The 18,306-nt window shown below is 50.6% G+C and overlaps 2 protein-coding genes across 2 annotated transcripts; both read right to left on the bottom strand.

Annotated features, from left to right (window-relative positions):
• Positions 1-16: 16 nt before the first annotated feature.
• On the bottom strand, positions 17-5,392 carry NHERF4 (NHERF family PDZ scaffold protein 4). Its single transcript, XM_045204084.2, has 11 exons — positions 4,981-5,392; positions 4,585-4,612; positions 4,402-4,475; positions 3,758-3,969; positions 3,309-3,498; positions 3,076-3,212; positions 2,600-2,804; positions 2,190-2,386; positions 1,880-2,107; positions 1,539-1,738; positions 17-1,217 (listed from the first exon to the last, which is right to left on the bottom strand). The coding sequence occupies exons 1-10, from the start codon at positions 5,060-5,062 to the stop codon at positions 1,541-1,543; spliced, it is 1,551 nt and encodes a 516-aa protein (XP_045060019.1). The 5' UTR covers positions 5,063-5,392; the 3' UTR covers positions 17-1,217; positions 1,539-1,540.
• Positions 5,393-5,482: 90 nt separating this feature from the next.
• NLRX1 (NLR family member X1) lies at positions 5,483-18,151 on the bottom strand. The gene is made up of 10 exons (XM_071221502.1): positions 18,055-18,151; positions 17,107-17,223; positions 16,500-16,569; positions 15,958-16,046; positions 14,777-15,396; positions 13,562-14,380; positions 8,421-9,016; positions 8,058-8,144; positions 7,029-7,280; positions 5,483-6,572 (listed from the first exon to the last, which is right to left on the bottom strand). Exons 2-10 carry the CDS (start codon positions 17,174-17,176, stop codon positions 6,251-6,253), a joined length of 2,925 nt encoding a protein of 974 aa, XP_071077603.1. The 5' UTR covers positions 17,177-17,223; positions 18,055-18,151; the 3' UTR covers positions 5,483-6,250.
• Between the last annotated feature and the right edge of the window lie 155 nt (positions 18,152-18,306).

Raw genomic sequence — 18,306 nt, 5'->3', positions numbered from 1 at the left:
AACCACAGCCCTCCCACACAAACACAGGCAGCCAGTTTTGTGGGAGAAAGGCTATTTCTATAAGTAACCAACAGTGATCAGGCACCTGTCCCCACAATCCTAAGGTGCTCATCTCCAAACTCTTGCAATACATCTAAGAGTCCTGGAGTCATGCCTAGGATAGTAACTTCCAGGTGGCTTCAATCCTAGTTGGCCCTACAGTCCACCTGAAAAGGGAAAAGTCTTGTGTTTCTCTCTTCTATGAAAACTCTCTCAGTACTACTTTACTTTTATGCACCAAATGTGTAGGGGTTCTCCCCACACCAAGAAATTCTCCAACTGTTCCATGGACACCAATCCAGCGTCCTGCAATTTAACTCAATTCTGACACTATCTACCTAGAGAGTAGGTTAAAGACTCAGTCCCACAAGATGCCAATTTCAAATCCATGTTGTCACTTGTGCTACTGACCAACTGGCTATAAATCAGAAGTTCCCATGACCCCCTCCTCTAGTTTTATCATTTGCTAGAGGGCCTTACATCATTCAGGGAAACAGTTTACTCACTTAATTACCAGTTTATTATAAAGGATACAATTCAGGAACAGTCAGAGGGAAGAGATGCCTAGGGCAGGGTGTGGGCATGATAGCACCTGCCCTCTCCACATGTTCAGTAACCTGGAAGCCCTCTGAGTCTTGGCTTTTTTTGGTTTTTTAGAGGCTTCATTACATAAGCATGATTGATTAAACCATTGGTGGTTAATTAAAGTTTCAGCCCCTCTCCCCTCCCAGGAAGCCAGTGTGGGGTAGGAGTGGGGGTAGGGCTGAAAGTTTCAACCCTGTAAACACAGGTTGGTTCCCCTGGCAACCATCCTCCCCCACTTCCGTGCCTTTTATTGCTCTTATTACTTAGGAAATTCCAAAGGTTGTAAGAATTCTGTGCCAGGAATCAGTATGAAAACCAAATAGATATTTCTTATTAGAAATCACAAAATCACACCACTCATCTTAGGCAGAACTTCATCCTTGGGGCACAGCTTCCAAAGCTCCCACATGGATTCCTCTGGAGTTAGAAGGCAGGATTCCTAGTGGACCCACCTGAGGCCTCTGACGGCATACTCTTCAGGGAGGTGGGCCCCACTGGAGGAAGGGAGACTCTGGGTAAGCCTGTGATTGTCCAGAGCCCTAGAGATCCAGTTTCTGATGTAAAGAGAGCAGCTCAGCTCCTACCACCTCCAGCTGGAGAGTGAAAATAGGAAAGCTACAGGGTAGGTCTGTGCCAAGGAGAAGGGCACTACAACAGATCTGAGGCTACAGCCCACTCCTAAGCAGAGAGAGAGGGGAGAAGGTCATTCAAGGATCAGAAGAGTTCCTTTGCCCTGTCCCCACATGCACCGCAATGCCTAGTAATAGGACTTGTTCCATGGGTCCTTCTGTCCCCACCTTCCATGGCCTCAAGTCCCAACCTTTGTGCCCCACCCTGCAGCCCTCCTGCTCCACCCACCTCTCTGCTTCCCCTCAGTCCTTCTCTGACTGCTCACAGTCCCTCTCCTTTCTCACCTCTATAGACCCTGGGGGAATCCATGCTTCCAAGCCCTATGGAAACCTGGCACCAGTTTCAGGCACAGAGGTGGCTCAGCTTCAGTCAGCTGCTGAAGCATTTCCAGGTCATTCAATCCACCCACAGAATTCCCGTTGACCTCCAGAATCACATCTCCCCTTTGAAGTCCTGCCCGGGCAGCTGAGCCTCCTTGAATCACCTGGGGATTGGGGATTGAATACAGAACAAGGAACACCATGGAAAAGTTTGCTGGGTACTCTAAGGGTCTGGAGGGAAGCCAAGGAAGGTTCACCAGGAGGCAAATATTGATAGGATCCAAAGCCAATGGGGCATCAGTCACCTGGGAGATAAAAAGACAAGGCCCACTGGCCACATAGCTGAGTCGGAAGCCATAGCCACCACCAGGCCCAGGGTACAAGAAGCACTGATGGGACCCACATGGGACAGGAGGCACAGCTGTGTCTTCAACTGGTGGATCCTTGGTCTCAACCAGAGAGGCTGAGCAGGTGTTCTGGAGAGAGGCAGGAGCCTCTGTGCTCTCCAGGAAGAGGAGTGGAGACAAGCGAACCTAGAAGGAGGCAGATAGAACAAACCTATTGCTTCTCCCTCCATATGAGCCCCACTCCTATCCCCTGCTACTCAGCTCTTACCATGTTGAAGAAGCGGTCAGCCTCAGGGTCAACAACAGTGAGGGAGACACGGGAGCCCTGCGCCCGGATCCTGTACACTGTCTCCTCATGGCCCAGCCCCTCCACGCTCTCCCCAGCCACAGCCACCAGTCGGTCCCCATCCTGCATCCCGGCCCTCTCAGCTGGCAGTCCTGGGTCCACCTCCCAAAGGAACTGCCCTGGGAAATAGACATCCCTCACTGGTCCTTCCCCAATTATCCCAATGCCAGCCCAGGGACAGTGGGGGACTGAACGAGGGGTACATAGGAGGAGGAGGCCAAGGGCTGGGGCTCAGACAGAGACACCACTTATGTGCACTGAGGTACATACGTACGCTTGTAAGCCCACCCCAAAGCCCACCTTCCCGACCCACCCCCAGGGTTCCTACTCACCGAGGTGACCACCAAGACCCTTCTCCTCCCTGAGCAGGAACCCGAAGCCCTGAGGCCCTTTCTCCAGGTGCAAACAGCGGGGCTTGGCAGGCAGTGCCCAGCCCTCTGCCAGGGGTGCAGCCAGAGGCATTCCCAGCTGGCGACACTGTTCCTCTACCTCTGGTCCTGCCACCAGAAGGGTGACCTGTTCTCCACTCTTCCAAAGCTGTGGGAACACAGCAGGGTTTCAGCATCACCTACCTCAGCAGGGAGTGCAGAGGCAGGCACCTCCTCACAGCCCCTCTTCCCAGGCCCAGGAAAGAGGCACTAAGGATGGGGGAGAGAAGGGCCTAGCATAAACAGTAAAGGGAAGGATGGGTGATGGAGATACAAAATCAGATCAGGTGATTTGGTGCTTGGGAGAGGAGTCTGCTTCCTGAGGCGGGTACCCCAGCCACAGAAGGGTGAAGGATGAATGTGGAAGCAGGCAGCCATACCTTTCTGCTGAGTTGGTTATGAGTGAACTTCTCCACACTGACCCCATTCACTTCTAACAGTCGGGCCCCAGGGGGCACCCCTGCCCGCTCAGCTGCACCTCCAGTACTCAGTACCAACCAGAAAGAACCCTGATGTTCTGGCAGAAAATAAAAAGCAAGTGTTAGTCTGTTGGCTGCCTGGAGTGAGGCTGAGATTCCCCCTCCTGACCTCCCTCCCAAACCTCTAAGCTCACCATGGGTGACACTAAAGCCAAAACCACCCTCGTCTTTCACTATGTGGCACAGACGGGGCCGGACCCCTGGGCTGAGAGTAGGAAAGAGGAGGGCGTTGTTCCCCTGCTGAGCTCGGGCCACATCATACACGTGCTGCGCCAAAACTGTCAACAACACTCGAGGACCACTGGCTCGGATGCGGAGAGCCACCTAAAAAGAGGGTGAAGTTGGAGCCAGTCCCTCTTGCCAACTCCCCATTCCTGGAACCTGCAATTTTCACCATGGAAACCAGCTTTCTGGTTGCCTCTACCCAAATATTCTGAACTGGGTACCCCCAAATCCTGGGAGGTGGGGTAGATTAAGACTTGGGTCCTGCCCCCATATACCTAGGAGGTGATCCTGGCTTCTCCCTCTCTGTGATGCTATGGAACATTCTCCAATGCCAGGGGAAGTCCCAGCCCAACCTCACCACCTCAGTGTCTTCATGTTCCACAACATGGTTGTTCACTGCCAGGATCCAGTCTCCTTCCCGAAGACCCTGCTGCTGGGCAGAGGAGCCTGGCTCCACCCTGCACACCACATGACTGGCCTTGCCCAGCTCCTGCTGTAGATGGAAGCCAAAACTCCCAGCCTCTTCTTTACTCAGCAGACAGAAGCGAGGCCGCTCCAGGCTCCAGAGATCTGGATGGGAAAGTAGGCGGCAGAAAAGGGGGAAGAGGATGGGGTGGGGGGATGGGGAGAAAATGCAGACAATTGTAACTGAATAAAAATAAATTAATTTAAAAAAAAAAAGAAAAGGGGGAGGAGGGATATGGCCCAAGTACGAGTCACCTTGTGCCTGACAGATGCTGTTCACTTGATAGGGCACCAGGCGGACTTCTACCCAGTTAAGTGTTGGGCAATATGGCCAAACGCTGTGTGGGCAGAGTGGCTAAACAGAAGGAAACTCCTGGCCCCCTCCTCTGTCCATGTGGTCACTCCCAACCAAGGATATTATCAGAGGGAGACAGATGAGTGGTTATCAAGGAGATGGGAGGCTCTGCAGAGTCGTGGTATCTCTTGGGGAATGGAATGGTTGCCCGGGGGGGTAAAGGGGTTATCAGAGGTGGTTACCAGAAGGGTCATGATCTTCGGCCAGGGACAGGACAGGATTATCAATGCCCAGCTTTGGGTTAAACTCAAACTTCCTGCAAGGAGGTCCCAGACTGTACTCGCAATGCTAATAGCAGCTGAAGAGCTTCCCCACCTTAGATTTCCTCTTCCCCTTACCCCAATCCTTCACAGGATACCACTTACAGAGTTAAGGAAGCTGTGTCCTGAAGATCTGCTGGGAAAAATGGGGTGAGGGGAAGAGATGCATTCTCCAGCCCCTTCCATGGTCATTAAATGAAAGGACTTAGGGGAATCCCCAAACTCAGGACATGCCCCTTCCATCTGCTCCAAAAGGGTCTTTCCTTTCCCTTCCTTCCCCTCCCCCTGAGACCATGGTACAGAAATCTGAACTTATTGTACAGGGTGTGGACCAGGAAGACAGGCACTTCCACTCACCTCTTCTCTCCTAACTCCCAGTCTATTTGCCTCATGGCTCCAAGCCCCAACATTAAGTGTGTCCTGGTCTATAATGCCTCAGCCTCCCAATCTACTCCTGGCTACCCTGAAGTCCCCTCCAGGGGATATCTCCCAACCTCTTACCTGCAGCTGCCTCCATAGTTGAATCAACAACCCAGTCCTCAGGGTAGGGACAAAGTCCACTGAAGCCAGCCAATCTTCCCATTTACCCCCCACCCAGTCCCGCCTCCTTGAAGACACTGCCTTGGAAGCAGTGGGATAATGATTAAACAAGGAGAGCCTTATCCCTAGGGAAGTATTCATGTTCCTCCAGTACCCATTCCTGAGCCCCAACTTCTCTAGTCACTCTCCTGCTCTCCCAGCTCCTGCTAGGTGCAGAGAAAGGTAGATTGCTGATCTCCCTTTAATTCCAAGCCTGGGGTAAGAATGTATAAAAGGGGTGATAGGAGTCCTATGGCCCAGCATGGCCTACCCACACCCCAATATCATGCATCCCCCCAGCCCTCACTGCCTTTGAACTTAATACCTAAGAACTAATTGTAGCAAAAAGTGATCAGTAGTTTAATCAGAATGGCCAAGAACAGTTCCTTTCCTTGAAAGCACCAGGCAAAGAGGCCACAGTAGGTAGGTGGAAGACAGCTTTTTAATAGGAACAAATCAGTGCACATACCTGTAGGACCACTGAGCATAAGTACCATTGTGGTTAAGAGGAGCATGAGGCTGGGGAGAAAGCACCAATGAGAAAGGAAAGTGGCTGCAGGTATCCTGAGTGTCCACAGAAAGTATAAAGGCAAGAGGTGGAAGCCCTCCAACACATCTGAACAGCAACACCCCTGGGCAGACGGACATAAGAAGTGCGCCCCCTAGTGGCACAGAGGCTCCTTGAGAGAAGCAACCTTAATGGCCATGTTACAGGGCAATTTAGTCTTGGAAATGCCACGTCCTTCCATCCTTCTAGCCCAAGGGAGAGGAGGAATGTTTCATGACCCTGGAAATTCCAAACTTGGGAGGCTTGGTTGGACACATTCGTAGAGGGTCACTGGTACAGCTGTGCCCAGTCCTTTGCCTCCAGCCATGAAGGGATCTTTTTTTTTTCTTTTAAAGATTTTATTTATTTTTAGAGAGAGGGGAAGGGAGAGAGAAAGAGAGAGATACATCAATGTGTAGTTGCCACTCACACACCCCCTACTAGGGACCTGGCCCACAACCCAGGCATGTGCCCTGACTGGGAATCGAACCGGCGACCTTTGGTTCTCAGGCCAGCACTCAATACACTGAGCCACACGGGCCAGGGCAAGGGATCTTTATAGAAATAGTAGTGCAAGCCAGGAGGTCACAGAGGGAGGGGGTTTGGGGATAGGAGCCACACAGCTAGGTGCCTGTTGCCACTGTCTCAGCTTCCAGGGCCTCCCAGCCCCTCCAAGAGGGCCTTGACCTCACCCTCCACTCGAAGCAGCTGGGCCTTACGCCAAGGATTAAGGGTGGCTCCTCGGTTATCTTCCAGATCCCGCAGCAATAGCTCAAGGTGACGTTGGACCCGGCCCTGATCCCAGCTGTTGAGGTTCCGCTGGACTTCACTGAGGATCACGGACCAGTACTCTGACACTGCTGTTCCCTCTGTCAGCGATACCACAACCCGGGCCCTGCCTTCAGCAGTGGCCCCTAAGTTCCGCAAGATCCGGCGGCCCTCTGAGCTCAGCTCATTGAAGTAGAGGCTAGCAGGAGAAATAAGAGTAGATGTCATTCAGCAAGGCTCTGAGAAGGAGTGGCATAGGGTAGTGGGTGGACAGAGAGTGAGGGGGCCTCACAACTCAGCCCCTGGCTATGGAATATGATGGGGTATGTTTGCAATAAGCCAGAGATAGAAGGTGGCAGCCAGTGGGAGAAAGGGATGACACTGGAATTTAGTGGGGACAGGGATAGTAGGAATGGAGCCATCAGGAACCTAAGAGAAATGATGATAGGGAATCAGGGTAGGATAAGGGCCAGTCACAGAGGGGTGGGTTGCCTCAGAGCAGGTTGACAAACATCAGTCAGAAGCCATGAAGAGAGGACAGGCCCAGGCCCACCCCCTAGAGTAGAAAAAGCCTAGTGCAGAGAGAGAAGGAAGACTGAGGATGGGAAACACAGTCTCAGGCTGGGATGGGGAAATGACCAGGGATAAGACTCACTGCAGCAGCTCCAGGGAAGGATGCTCCCAGGCAGCCTTGGCCAGGGCCAGGGCTGCTGTGTCACCAGCGCCATTGTAGGCCACATTCAGCTCCTGTAGCTGTTGATTACGGTTCAGCTGGGCAGCCAGAAGCTCCAGGCCCTTGTCTCCAAGGCCCGTGTGTAGCAGAGACAGGTGTGTCAGTGAAGTGTTTCCCGCTAGCCCCTCCACCAGCAAGGCCACACCCTCAGCTGTCAGTGGATTGTTGGACAGTCTACAGCCACAAACACCCCAAGGTTATAAGGACCATGGTAGAGACCCTGTGCTTGGGCCAAAAGGGTACACAGCCTGGGACAGGGATCAGCCCAGACACAGAAATGCAGGTCCAAGAGAAGAGGATGGAGAAGTAGCAGGTATGGCACACTGCCAGGGAGGGAGAATGGAATAGAAGCCAGCTTCTCTTCTCTTTTCCTTCCTTCCATTCTCCGTTGCTGACTCCCTACTCCCCTCTCCCCTTCCTCTTCATCATTACCATTTCCCTTCTTCCTCCTTGTCTCACCTCCTCCCCAAACCCCACTGCCCCATCCCTCTTGCCCTTCCTCCTTTCTCTTTCCTCACTTATCTCCACTTATTTCAACCAGAAATCAGAAACCCAAGAGAGTGAGTTCCTAGTAAATCAGTCAACACTTTGGGAGCGTCTATTGAGTGCCCAGCATTAAGGTCATCCTTGTAAAGCGACAAGGAAAATCCTGGGAAAGGATCAGTGGCACTGTTACCAGGCAACTGGCCTGAGTATTATTCTACACCTTTCCCAGGCTGACTTTAGCCACATGAGAGGCTTTCTTAGCACATATAGGTGGTGACATCTCACCCCCATCTCCATCTTACTGCTTGTACTGGACCTGGGGGTCAGGACAGGGCCATACTCCCACCCTTTTACTACACCATGGGTAGGCCTGTGCCAGGTATGTTGAGGCAGGACCGATCCTTGACCTTAGGTGGCTACCAGAATGGTCAGAGCCTCCCTCCAGCCCCCTCTCAGGACACTTACCGCAAAGTGGTAATTTGGCACTGGTCATGCAGCAGCAAGTCTCGGAGGTCCCTGCAGGCCTCCGGGCCCAGGCTGTTGAGTTGCAAACTGAAGCAAAAGGTGACCAGAGGAGAGGTGTGAAACCAAAGAAGGAATTCAGTCAGCATAGGGCCTGCCCATCCACCAGGCCCATTTCTCACCATCCTGACTCTTGCAGTCCACACCTGTCCTCCCTTCTACTGTTCTTGTCACCTCTACCCATACCACTCTTTCATCCCACCCTTTGGTCTTTCCTCAGTACCTTTGGTTTCCCTAGCACCTTCTCTTCCCACTTCTTCACCTCCAACCCTCTCCTGTCTTCATGCCTGTGCATGAGGTCCTCACCCCAGCTTCTGAGCACGCAGGAAGACAGGCATGAGTGTGCGTAGCCCAGCAGGGTCCAGCTGGCAAGAGGCCAAGTTCACCTCATGCAGTGCATGCCTTCCACTCCCCAGTACAGCTGCCACCACCGTGCACTTGAGGGGTGTCATGCGTACGCCCGCCAGGTTGAGTTGGCACAGGGAGCTGAGCACCTCAGCAGAGAAATGCTGATTCTGGAACTCATAGTGGAAGAAGAGATGGTCAAGGAGCTCCGGCGGGGGCAGCACCTGCCGGCCCAGCTTTCCCAGCTTCTTCTTGATAGCCTGGGCATTCTCCAGGGCATCAAGGTTCTTGATGGGGCAGCCAAGCTGAGCCAGCATGGCCCGGTTATGGGCAGAGAGAAGTCCTCCCATGAACATGGGGAAGAGCTCAAAGACCTCATCCTCAAGGGGCTCATCTGGGTGGCGCCGGGGGCCCTCTATTCCCAGGATACTGGCACCCATCTGGTCCAGGACGTCATCATTGTAGTAATCCTCTTCCCGGAACATCTCCAATACCATGGCCTGGGCCACAGCCTCACGGCTTTTACCCACCATGCGCCCAAAAACTCGTGGAACCACCTGGGAAAGCAAGCAGGAAAAAGGCACTTCAGCCTTCTGCATGCCTGCTCATCCTTAACAGCTCAGCTTAAGGTGCACTCTCCCTGACTGCTCCAGCCTTGTATTTCCTCTTGAACTCATAGCATGATTTGTCTGATCATATATATATAATATCTCACCCCCTATTGCCCTCACAGAATATAAAACTTTTCACAATTTTACCCCAATTAGATCTTTCCAGAGTCATCCCTCAACTCTTGTCTCATGCGCTCCATACATACATTCTTCTTCTTAAACACCCTCATACATTTTCAAGCCCAGGGGATAGTGGGAAGAAACCAGCATATATCACACAGCTACTTTGGAACTGTGTAGATATAAATATATCACTATCTTCAACATCATCATCAGAGCAATGATGACTGATATCACTCCTATTACTTCAAAACCCCGCATCACTTGGTTCCTCATCATTACGAGCCTCTCACCCTCGCTCACTCTGCTTCTGTCCTTTCAGCTCCTCTCTCTCTCTCTCTCTCTCTCCCCACAGTGGCAAAGCTATATACTCTTCCTAGGGTGTTTCACCCCAATTCTCTTCCTGGCTAATCCTCTAGGATCAGACTAAGTGCCCTTCCTGAAGAGAGGCTTTCCTTATTCCCCATTAGACACTTAGACCTGGAACTTTGCTTTCCAGGCACTTACCATACTTTTTTTAAATTTCATGGTTATGCTGACATGTTTGTGTTCAGACTGTATGATTGGAAAAGGCAGAAACCTTGGAGGGGGCAGTTAATTGTTTTTTCCTCAGAATCTAACATATTGCCTGGCACACAGGAGGCACTCAAATATTCATTGAAGAATGAATGTTGTGGATGTTTGCAATATCATCTTGCATCCTTACAATGGTTCTGAAAGGAATGAATGGTCCCTACCTCTGGCATTAAGCCACGAGATTGTGGCACCTCCTCTAATGTCTGGTTTTATTTTTTTGCTTTTTATAGAGGAAGTTCCTGCCAAGGAGGTTATACTAATCTGGTATTAGGATGAGGAAATGTCACCCTGGGAAGCTGAATCAATAGGATCATGAAGCAGTATGGAACCATCCTCTGCTAGGCAATCCTTCCTCTAAGGGACTGTGGTGCTAATAGTTCTGGTGCACTCTAAAAGAATGGAGGGGCTTTCTGGAGTCTGTCAAGGGACCACTGCCTCTCACTGCAACCCAGAGGAGCCAAGTATACCCTCAAAGGGATGGGGTAGCCTCAGCAATGGCCATTACCTCCCTGTCTGGAGTGATGGTATAAGAAGAAGAGGGCTACCTGAGCCTGTTGTTATGCTTAACAATTAAATAGCACTTACTATGTGCCAGGCCCTAAGGATGAATACATTTAATCCTCCTATTAGGGCAATGATATAGACTCCACTATTATCCCCATTTAAGAGATAAGGACTCTGAGGCACAGAGAATTAAGCAATTTATCAAAGGTCACACAGGTAGGAAGTAGCAGAGCTTTTATTTCAACTGAAGTAGCTGCATTACTGAATTCCTGTTCTTAATCCTTATGCTTTGCTGCCTATAAAAAGGAAAATTTGTTGAAATTTGACCAGGCCTCTGCCTCCGCAAGATCAGTTACTAAAACATTCCTAGAGTGGAAAGGGTTACCTAGCAAGGCACCATAGCTGGAAAAACATCCACAATATAGCAGTAAAATTTGGCAGAAAGATACAGGATTCAGAATCATGAAACATGGGCTCGGATCCCAGCTATTTTATTTACTATCTGAGTGACCTCAGACAAGTTCCTTAGCCTCTGTGAGCCTCAGTTTCCTCATCTATAAAAGGAATAATGGCCCTGGCTCGCTAGATCAGTTGGTTAGAGCATTGTCCCAATAAGCTAAGGCTGTGGGTTTGATGCCCAGTCAGGGCACATATGAAAAACAACCAATGAATGCATAAATACGTGGAACAACAGACTTCCGGCCAAGATGGAGGCATAGGTAGACACACTGTGCCTCCTTACACAACCAAAAGAAGGACAACAACAAATTTAAAAACAAAAACATCCAGAACTGACAGAAATATTGAACTGTATGGAAGTCGGACAACCAAGGAGTTAAAGAAGAAACATTCACCCAGACCGGTAGGAGGGGTGGAGATGGACAGCCGGGCAGAGAGGACTCACAGCAAGGCACCGACTGGTGGACCAGGTGGTCCCACATTCATACGCAGATAAACTAGGAGGAACAACTGTGAAGCGAGACAGACTGTACAACCCAGGGTTCCAGCACAGGGAAAAAAAGCCTCAAAGCCTCTGACTGAAAAAAACTGTGGGGGTTGAGGTGGCAGCAGGAGAAACTCTCAGACTCACAGGAGAGTTCATTGGAGAGACCCACAGGGACCTAGAACGTACACAAACCCACCCACCCAGGAATCAGCACCAGAAGGGCCCAATTTGCTTGTGGGTAGAGGGGGAAGTGACTGAAAACCTGCAGAGAGCCAAGCAAGTGGCACTGTTCCCTCTCGGAGCCCTCCCCCACATACAGCATCACAACACAGCAATGTGGGTTGCCCTGCCCTTGTGAACACCTAAGGCTCCGCCCCTTACTACATAACAGGTGAGCAGAGACCAAAAAAAAAAAAAAAAAGGCCCAAATGAAAGAACAGATCAAAACTCCAGAAAAAATACAACTAAGCAGTGAAGAGATAGCCAACCTATCAATGCACAGTGGAAAACACTGGTAATCATGATGCTCACAGAATTGGTTGAATATGTTCGCAAATTAGAGGAAAAAATGAAGGCTATGAAAAATGAAATAAAGGAAAATATACAGGGAACCAACAGTGACGGGAAGGAAACCGGGGACTCAAATCAATGGTTTGGGGCTGAAGAAAGAAACAGTCGACCAGAACAGGATGAAGAAACAAGAATTCAAAAAAATGAAGAGAGGCGTAGGAACCTCTGGGACAACTTTAAATGTTCCAATATCCGAATCATAGGGTGCCAGAAGGAGAAGAGGAAAAGCAAGAAATTGAAAACTTATTTGAAAAAATAATGAAGGAGAGCTTCCCCAATCTGGCAAAGGAAATAGACTTTCAGGAAGTCCAGGAAGCTCAGAGAAGTTGGACCCAAGGAGGAACACACCAAGGCACATCACAGTTACATTAGCCAAGATTAAAGAGAAGGAGAGAATCTTAAAAGCAGCAAGAGAAAAGGAGACAGTTACCTACAAAGGAGTGCTCAGAAGACTGTCAGCTGATTTCTCAAAAGAGACCCTACAGGCAAGAAGGGGCTGGAAGGAAGTATTCAAAGTCGTGAAAGGCAAGGACCTACATCCAAGACTACTCTATCCAGCAAAGCTATCATTTAGAATGGAAGGGCAGATAAAGTGCTTCTCAGATAAGGTCAAGTTAAAGGAGTTCATCATCACCAAGCCTTTATTATGTGAAATGTTAAGGGGACTTATCTAAGAAAAGAAGATAAAAAATATGAACAGTAAAATGACAACAATCTCACAGTCATTAACAACCGAACCTAAAACTAAAACTAAAACTAAAACAAACTAAGCAAACAACTAGAACAGGAAGAGAATCACAGAAATGGAGAGCACACAGAAGATTATCAGTGAGGGAATGGGATGGGGAGAGAGGGGAAAAGGTACAGGGAATAAGTAGCATAAATGGTAGGTACAAAATAGACAGGAGGAGGTTAAGGATAGTATAGGAAATATAGAAGCCAAAGAACTTATATGTATGACCCACGGACATGAACTAAAGGCGGGGAATGCAGGTGGGAGGGGGTGTGAAGGGCAGAGTGGGATAAAGGGGGGAAAATGGAATAACTGTAATAGCATAATCAATAAAATCTATTTTAAAAAATAAGCAGAACAAGAAAGCATTGTTTCTCTCTCTTTCCCTTTCAAATAAATATAATTAAAAAATAAAAATTTTAAAATTAAAGGGATCATAATAGCATTTCATATACAAGTCACCTTGCAGATATCAGCAGGATCCTTCTTCCCCTCAAAAATTTAGTACATCTGCCCTGTTCACAGCACAGTTCTCAGGCCTGTAATTTAGTTTCTGGAATGGACCTGCTCCTGGGCTAGGCTGTCCTAAGCCAATCACCAATGCATTCATTCTTCTGGTATAAATGAATAAAATGGCATCTGCTTTATAAACCTGCCTCTGGTGATTTAGTTAAGGAGTCATCACTCCTGGACTCTATTCATCTCTGGGAGAGCAGATATAATAGAGTGTCTGGACCTGCAAAGCAGAGGACAGACCCTGAACTCTGGTGACCCCTGCCTCCCAGAAGCAAAGACTAGGAGAAGAAATACAAAAGAAAACCGTGTTAGGGTTGTAGGATTGTTATTAAAGTCCCTGCACCCTCAAATTCCCCTCCCAGCCTCCCAAGCCTTCCCCAACCTATGGCTTCTGTCTCTCTCTTCCTTATGCCCCCATCGCACTAAAAGCCAGATTGCCAGAGCAAAAAAAAAAAAAAAAAAAAAGGATTCATAGCTATGTAGGAAGTAGGAGGCTGACAGTCTACGGTCCAGAGGCTGGTGTTACCTTAAGCAGGTTGAAGAGCAGAGGTAAGGCCCTCAGTGGCAGCAGCTTGGCCATGATGCCCAGGACCAGGCTGACATCCTCTCCAACACGGCCCACAAGCTCGGCCACTTCCTTGCCTACTCGCTGCAGAGTTGTCTTATGCAAACCCAGAACGATGTAGAGGGCAGCCAGGTATTCTTGCATGGCAGGCACAGTGAACACAAAGGTGCCTGGACGATCTGGCTCCATGCACGGGGCTAGAAAAAACCTCAGGGCATCCCAGCGGAAGACATGCAGCAGCTGAAACTCCTCTTCCGTCCTGATGCCAGCTTCTAGGCAGCCACGGACATCGTCTTCAGAGAAGTAGGTCTTGCGGGAAGACACTCCCTCATAGGCCAATTTGCCCATGGTCCGGGCAGCATAGGCCATCAGGGACAACTTGGAGGGGTCACTGCTGTCCAACATCTCCCCACTGAAGTTTAGACGCAGGAAGCTGGTGTAGATGCTTGTGAGGGTCTGGCCGGCCAGTGTGGGGGCATGTAGGAAGTGCAAGGTAGCACAGATAAGCCAGCAATAGGAGGGCAAGAAGCAGGCAGCAGTGATCTGGTGGTACCCTTCCAGGTTCCTGGAGAGCATCTCCACCAGGCTGTCACGCTGAGCTGATGTGGCTGAGACACCCACCCCATCACTATGCCCACAGTCTGGCTGATTGAGGCGGAGCTGGAAATAGAGCTTCTGCAGGTTGGTATCAGAGAAGCCACAGATCTCACCATAGCGGCCCACATACTTGCTGGGGATGCGGCCAATGGCAGAGGGCCGGGTGGTCACCAGAATGCTGGCCTGGGTAGAGCACGGTTGAGGGTTAAGAAAGATTTTGACAGCCTGATTGCCTCACTCCCCAGGGAACACCTGACAATCAAGTGCCCAAGGATGAAAAGATGATGGCCATAATAATTATAACTAACAATTATTGTGCACTTACTATGAGCCAGCACACTGTGCCAAGCAGTATATATGTAGTATCTTATTTGATCAATACAACTCAAAAAAAGAAAACAGAAGCTTGGGAAAGTTAGTGACTTGCTCAATGACACATAGCTGGGAAGTGGTAGGCCAGAATTTGAACTAGCCCAGGGGCCTCTCTTACCCAATAATTATGTGGGCCTAGGACACAAAAATCCTTAGGTGGCAAATTGGGGACAGAGGTGGCAGGGCAAGGCAGGGGGGGCCACCTACCTCAGGCAGCATATATTTGCGCAGCAGATTGACTATGATAGCAGCTGGTGCCTCTGGCTTCTCAGGGTCACTGCAAAGCCCTGTTCCTGCTAGCCGGAAGTCCAGGTTGAGGCGCTCCAAGCCATGAAGCACAAAGAGCAGGCGGGACCCAGCTGCAGCCATCAGGGGCAGAATCTCCTTCAGGGGCGTGTAACGCTGGGCCACAAGTTGGCACAAGGAGGCCGGGGCAGAGCCCACTGATGACAGGTCCTCACAGGAGAAGGGGATGAGCAGCTCAAAGGCTGGCAGCCGCCCATGACACCAGTCCAGGACCATCTTGCGCACCAGCGTGCTCTTGCCTGTGCCCACTGTCCCATACAGAACCACTGTCTGCACCCGGCGCCCACAGGCATCTGGGTCAAAGAGCTGAGACAGAGCCAGTGTGGAGAGCCTGGCCAGGGGCAGTTGATGTTCCAGGGCCAGCTCTGAAGGTGGGTGGAGAAGCTCATTGGGGGTGCTCTCACGGATCACAGGGTCCACATGGACCGTGTCTAGTGCAAAGGTTGGGCCAAACTGACGCTCTTCCCTGGGCAGCCGGCTGAACCACTCAGCCAGGTTCCGGCGGTGCCACTGGATGGCGTCTGGATGGAAAGGCAAAGGGAATGGGCCATGGGAAGAGGCCAGAAGATGCAGGAACTTAGGGACAGTAAGAATGATGGTAGGGTCAGGCTGCAGAGTCAAGACAGCACCAGGAGATGCTGGGGTCCAGAATGGTAATGAGCACACAGGACTATCTCAAAAACTACAGGGTCCACAAAGTTTGGAACCCCTGTGGCAGAAAGTGGGGAGCAACAGGATGAGTGATGCTGAGCCTGGGCTGACTGGTTTTCATGGTTATATGTATGCGCAATCTTTACCAGACTTCTAGACCCAGTTTGTTGAAGGTATGGATGGTACATCCCTTCCAGGGCTTTGTACATAGGGTGCATTATATGAGTGTTGCAGGAAGAGATACATGGACAAATGGATGATGGGGCAAGAGAGGGTGGGCCCACTAGTGGATGATGTCAGGGGGTCCTCTATGCCTCCCTCTTCCTGCTTGCTTCTCCCTCCAGGCCCCTCTCCCCCCACCCCCAGCCCCCTCTGGGATCCCAGCCAGACTCTCTCTTCAGGCTGACTGAGGAACCAATCAATCTCTTTACCAGTTGCAGAGATGCTCTGGAACAACTGTCCATGCCTCCCTGATGAGGGACCACTGCCCACTGAGCTTCCATAGTGGCGTATAAAGACCCTGGGAGCAAGAAGAAGGAGTGAACTGGGGCTTGGCTATTGAGCTCAGTTGCTGCACAGGCTCAGAATCCAGGCCTGTTTGGAATGACGAACTTTGGCTTCCTAAGATCCAGGCCAAACCCTGGACACCCAAGTCAAGACTCTCTGACTCTCACCCTTCCCTGGATCTGAGGTCTCGCCCCTAGCCCTCCAGCTCCCCACAGCTGCCTGTCTGGAACTCAGCCCTCTAACGGCCAGACTCCACCCACCTCCCACAAGATCCTCCCACTGGCTGACCACTGTGACTTGTACTGTAGAATGATGTAAGCCAACTTCCTCTTAAGTCTGGTAGCTGACTCTGTACCCTCCTCACATCTAGAAGACCAACTTTCCCCCCAGAAGATCAAGTAGCTTGACCTTTCCCAGGCTACTCTTATGCCCAGATTTATTCTAAGACAAGACACTGAGGCCTCACCTAAGGGGCCCCAGGGGACACTCCCCTTTAAAGGCCCAATTCCAGTGGATCACGAAAGGGATACTTTCATCTGCAGAGAGAAAAGAGAAGGAAGAAATAGCATCCGTATTTCCCCAACAACACACAGACCCTACGTCTATATCAAATCTCCCATTATTTGCTCTTAAAGCATCAAAGCACCCCTTTGTAGCAGTTATTATGCAATTTTATATTTTACTGTGTGATTATTTAACATTCATTTCTGTTCCCCCCCACCACCATGAAAGCAGGATGACATCTGTTCTTGTACATAATTATATACTTAGATTTTTCACATAGCAGGCACTCAAAAAATATTTGTTGAATGCAAAATGAAATCAGACAAGTGTTCCTGAACTTAGACAGCCACAGGGATTCTTGCAGATTATCTGGTCTGATTCCCTTATTTTAGGATGGGGAAAAGAGGAAACTCAGGGAGATGAGATAACTTGCCCAAGGCCAACAGCTAGTGAATCACAAACCTGAGACTAGCACACCTGTTGTCTGAATCCCTGCACTCTTGGAGGCACAATCTGGACTCTGAAAAGGAAGGAAGAGGTAGAAACAGAAACCCCTGCTTCCTGCTTACCTGCTGTCTGGAGTGCTCTTCCCAGGCCAGAGTGCCAAAAGGCCCTGGGCAAATGGTGGCTCCACCTCATGGTAAGAGGGAAGGTCAGAGGCCGGGGTTTACACACCACCTTCTATCCTGCAAAAAGAATGGTGTGAATGGACCGCAAACTGCCCCCCCACCACCCCCATCTCCCCTGTGCAGGCCAAAAAAGTTTTCTTCCTCAGGACAGCATCAGCCTTTCCTTAAATGTCAGCACTGCCAAAGCCCTGGCCTGGCCTTCAGATCTCCTACCTCTTCTACAGCCTCCACCCAAGCGATCCCATTTTACCTCCTACCACCTACTGCTTCTCCCCTGGAGCTTCAGGAACCTCTTTCTCCTGAGTTTCAGCCTAGTGAATTGCTTCATTTAAATGTCCTTTTTTTTTTTTTTTTTTTTTGGACCTTTCTCTCCTGTCAGAATCCTACCCAATCTTTTAAGACCCTGCCTAAAGATCCTGTCTCTTCGGAAGTCTTTCCTGATCCTTCTGAGCTCCCTTAAATGGAGCGTGCTGCTCTTTGGCACCTAATTCCCAGAGCTGTAGGTCCTTGTAGGCAGGCAGAGCACATTAAAGGGGAACTGGCTGTGCTAGGCCCAACTGCCTGCAAGGCCCACGGGTGGAGAATTGGGCTGGGACTCACGGCAGGAGTCCCAGGGGCTGGAGACTGCATAGGAGGACCCTGGAAAGCTGAGAAAGCTTGGGAAAACTAGGACAGTGAGATAAAATCAGATCCAGGGCCACTGGCTCGCGGGAGGGGGTGGGGGGTGGTGGTGTGGGCAATTCTCCCAAGATCACCCCAGGTCTCCAGGGCAGTGAGAAAAGAAGGGGACACTGCAGGAAAAGTAAAGGGGCTATGCTCCCACAGTTCCAGAGCTCCTCCCCAGTACTGCGTCCCAAACATTATTCCCAGTTCCAGCTGCCTTCTGACCCAGACCGGAGAGCCTGCCAGAAGGCCCACCACTCAGCAAACCAGCTACGCGTCCCGCGGCCGCGAACTCCCAGCGACACTTGCGTGAGTTCAAAAGTATCTCCCCACCCCCCCTGCCCCGCCCTGCCGCGCCGGGCCCCGCCCTGCCCTCTCCGGCCCCGCCCAGCCTGGCGCGGCACCCCAGGAGGAGGCGAGGGGAGACTCTGCTGGCGAGGACTTTACTCGCAGCAGCCCAGGCCCAGGAGCCCGTGG

The sequence above is a fragment of the Desmodus rotundus genome, chromosome 5, assembly GCF_022682495.2.
Source record: "Desmodus rotundus isolate HL8 chromosome 5, HLdesRot8A.1, whole genome shotgun sequence".
NCBI classification, from domain to species: Eukaryota; Metazoa; Chordata; class Mammalia; order Chiroptera; family Phyllostomidae; genus Desmodus; species Desmodus rotundus.
Note: the sequence above shows the minus strand (reverse complement) of the source record. Positions and strands in the feature narration are given on the sequence as shown.

Bases quoted from the DNA above. Each gene is read 5' to 3' on its own strand.
- NLRX1 (XM_071221502.1), bottom strand. From the start codon at position 17,176: ATGAGGTGGAGCCACCATTTGCCCAGGGCCTTTTGGCACTCTGGCCTG. The intron at 16,047-16,499 runs GTGAGGCCTCAG...TCTTGCTCCCAG, and splicing joins TGTCCCCTGGGGCCCCTTAG to GGTCTTTATACGCCACTATG. The intron at 14,381-14,776 runs GTAGGTGGCCCC...TGCTCTACCCAG, and splicing joins GCAAATATATGCTGCCTGAG to GCCAGCATTCTGGTGACCAC.
- NHERF4 (XM_045204084.2), bottom strand. From the start codon at position 5,062: ATGGGAAGATTGGCTGGCTTCAGTGGACTTTGTCCCTACCCTGAGGAC. The intron at 3,499-3,757 runs GTGAGGTTGGGC...CCCTCTTTTTAG, and splicing joins AACATGAAGACACTGAGGTG to GTGGCTCTCCGCATCCGAGC. The intron at 2,805-3,075 runs GTATGGCTGCCT...GTGTTCCCACAG, and splicing joins ATAACCAACTCAGCAGAAAG to CTTTGGAAGAGTGGAGAACA.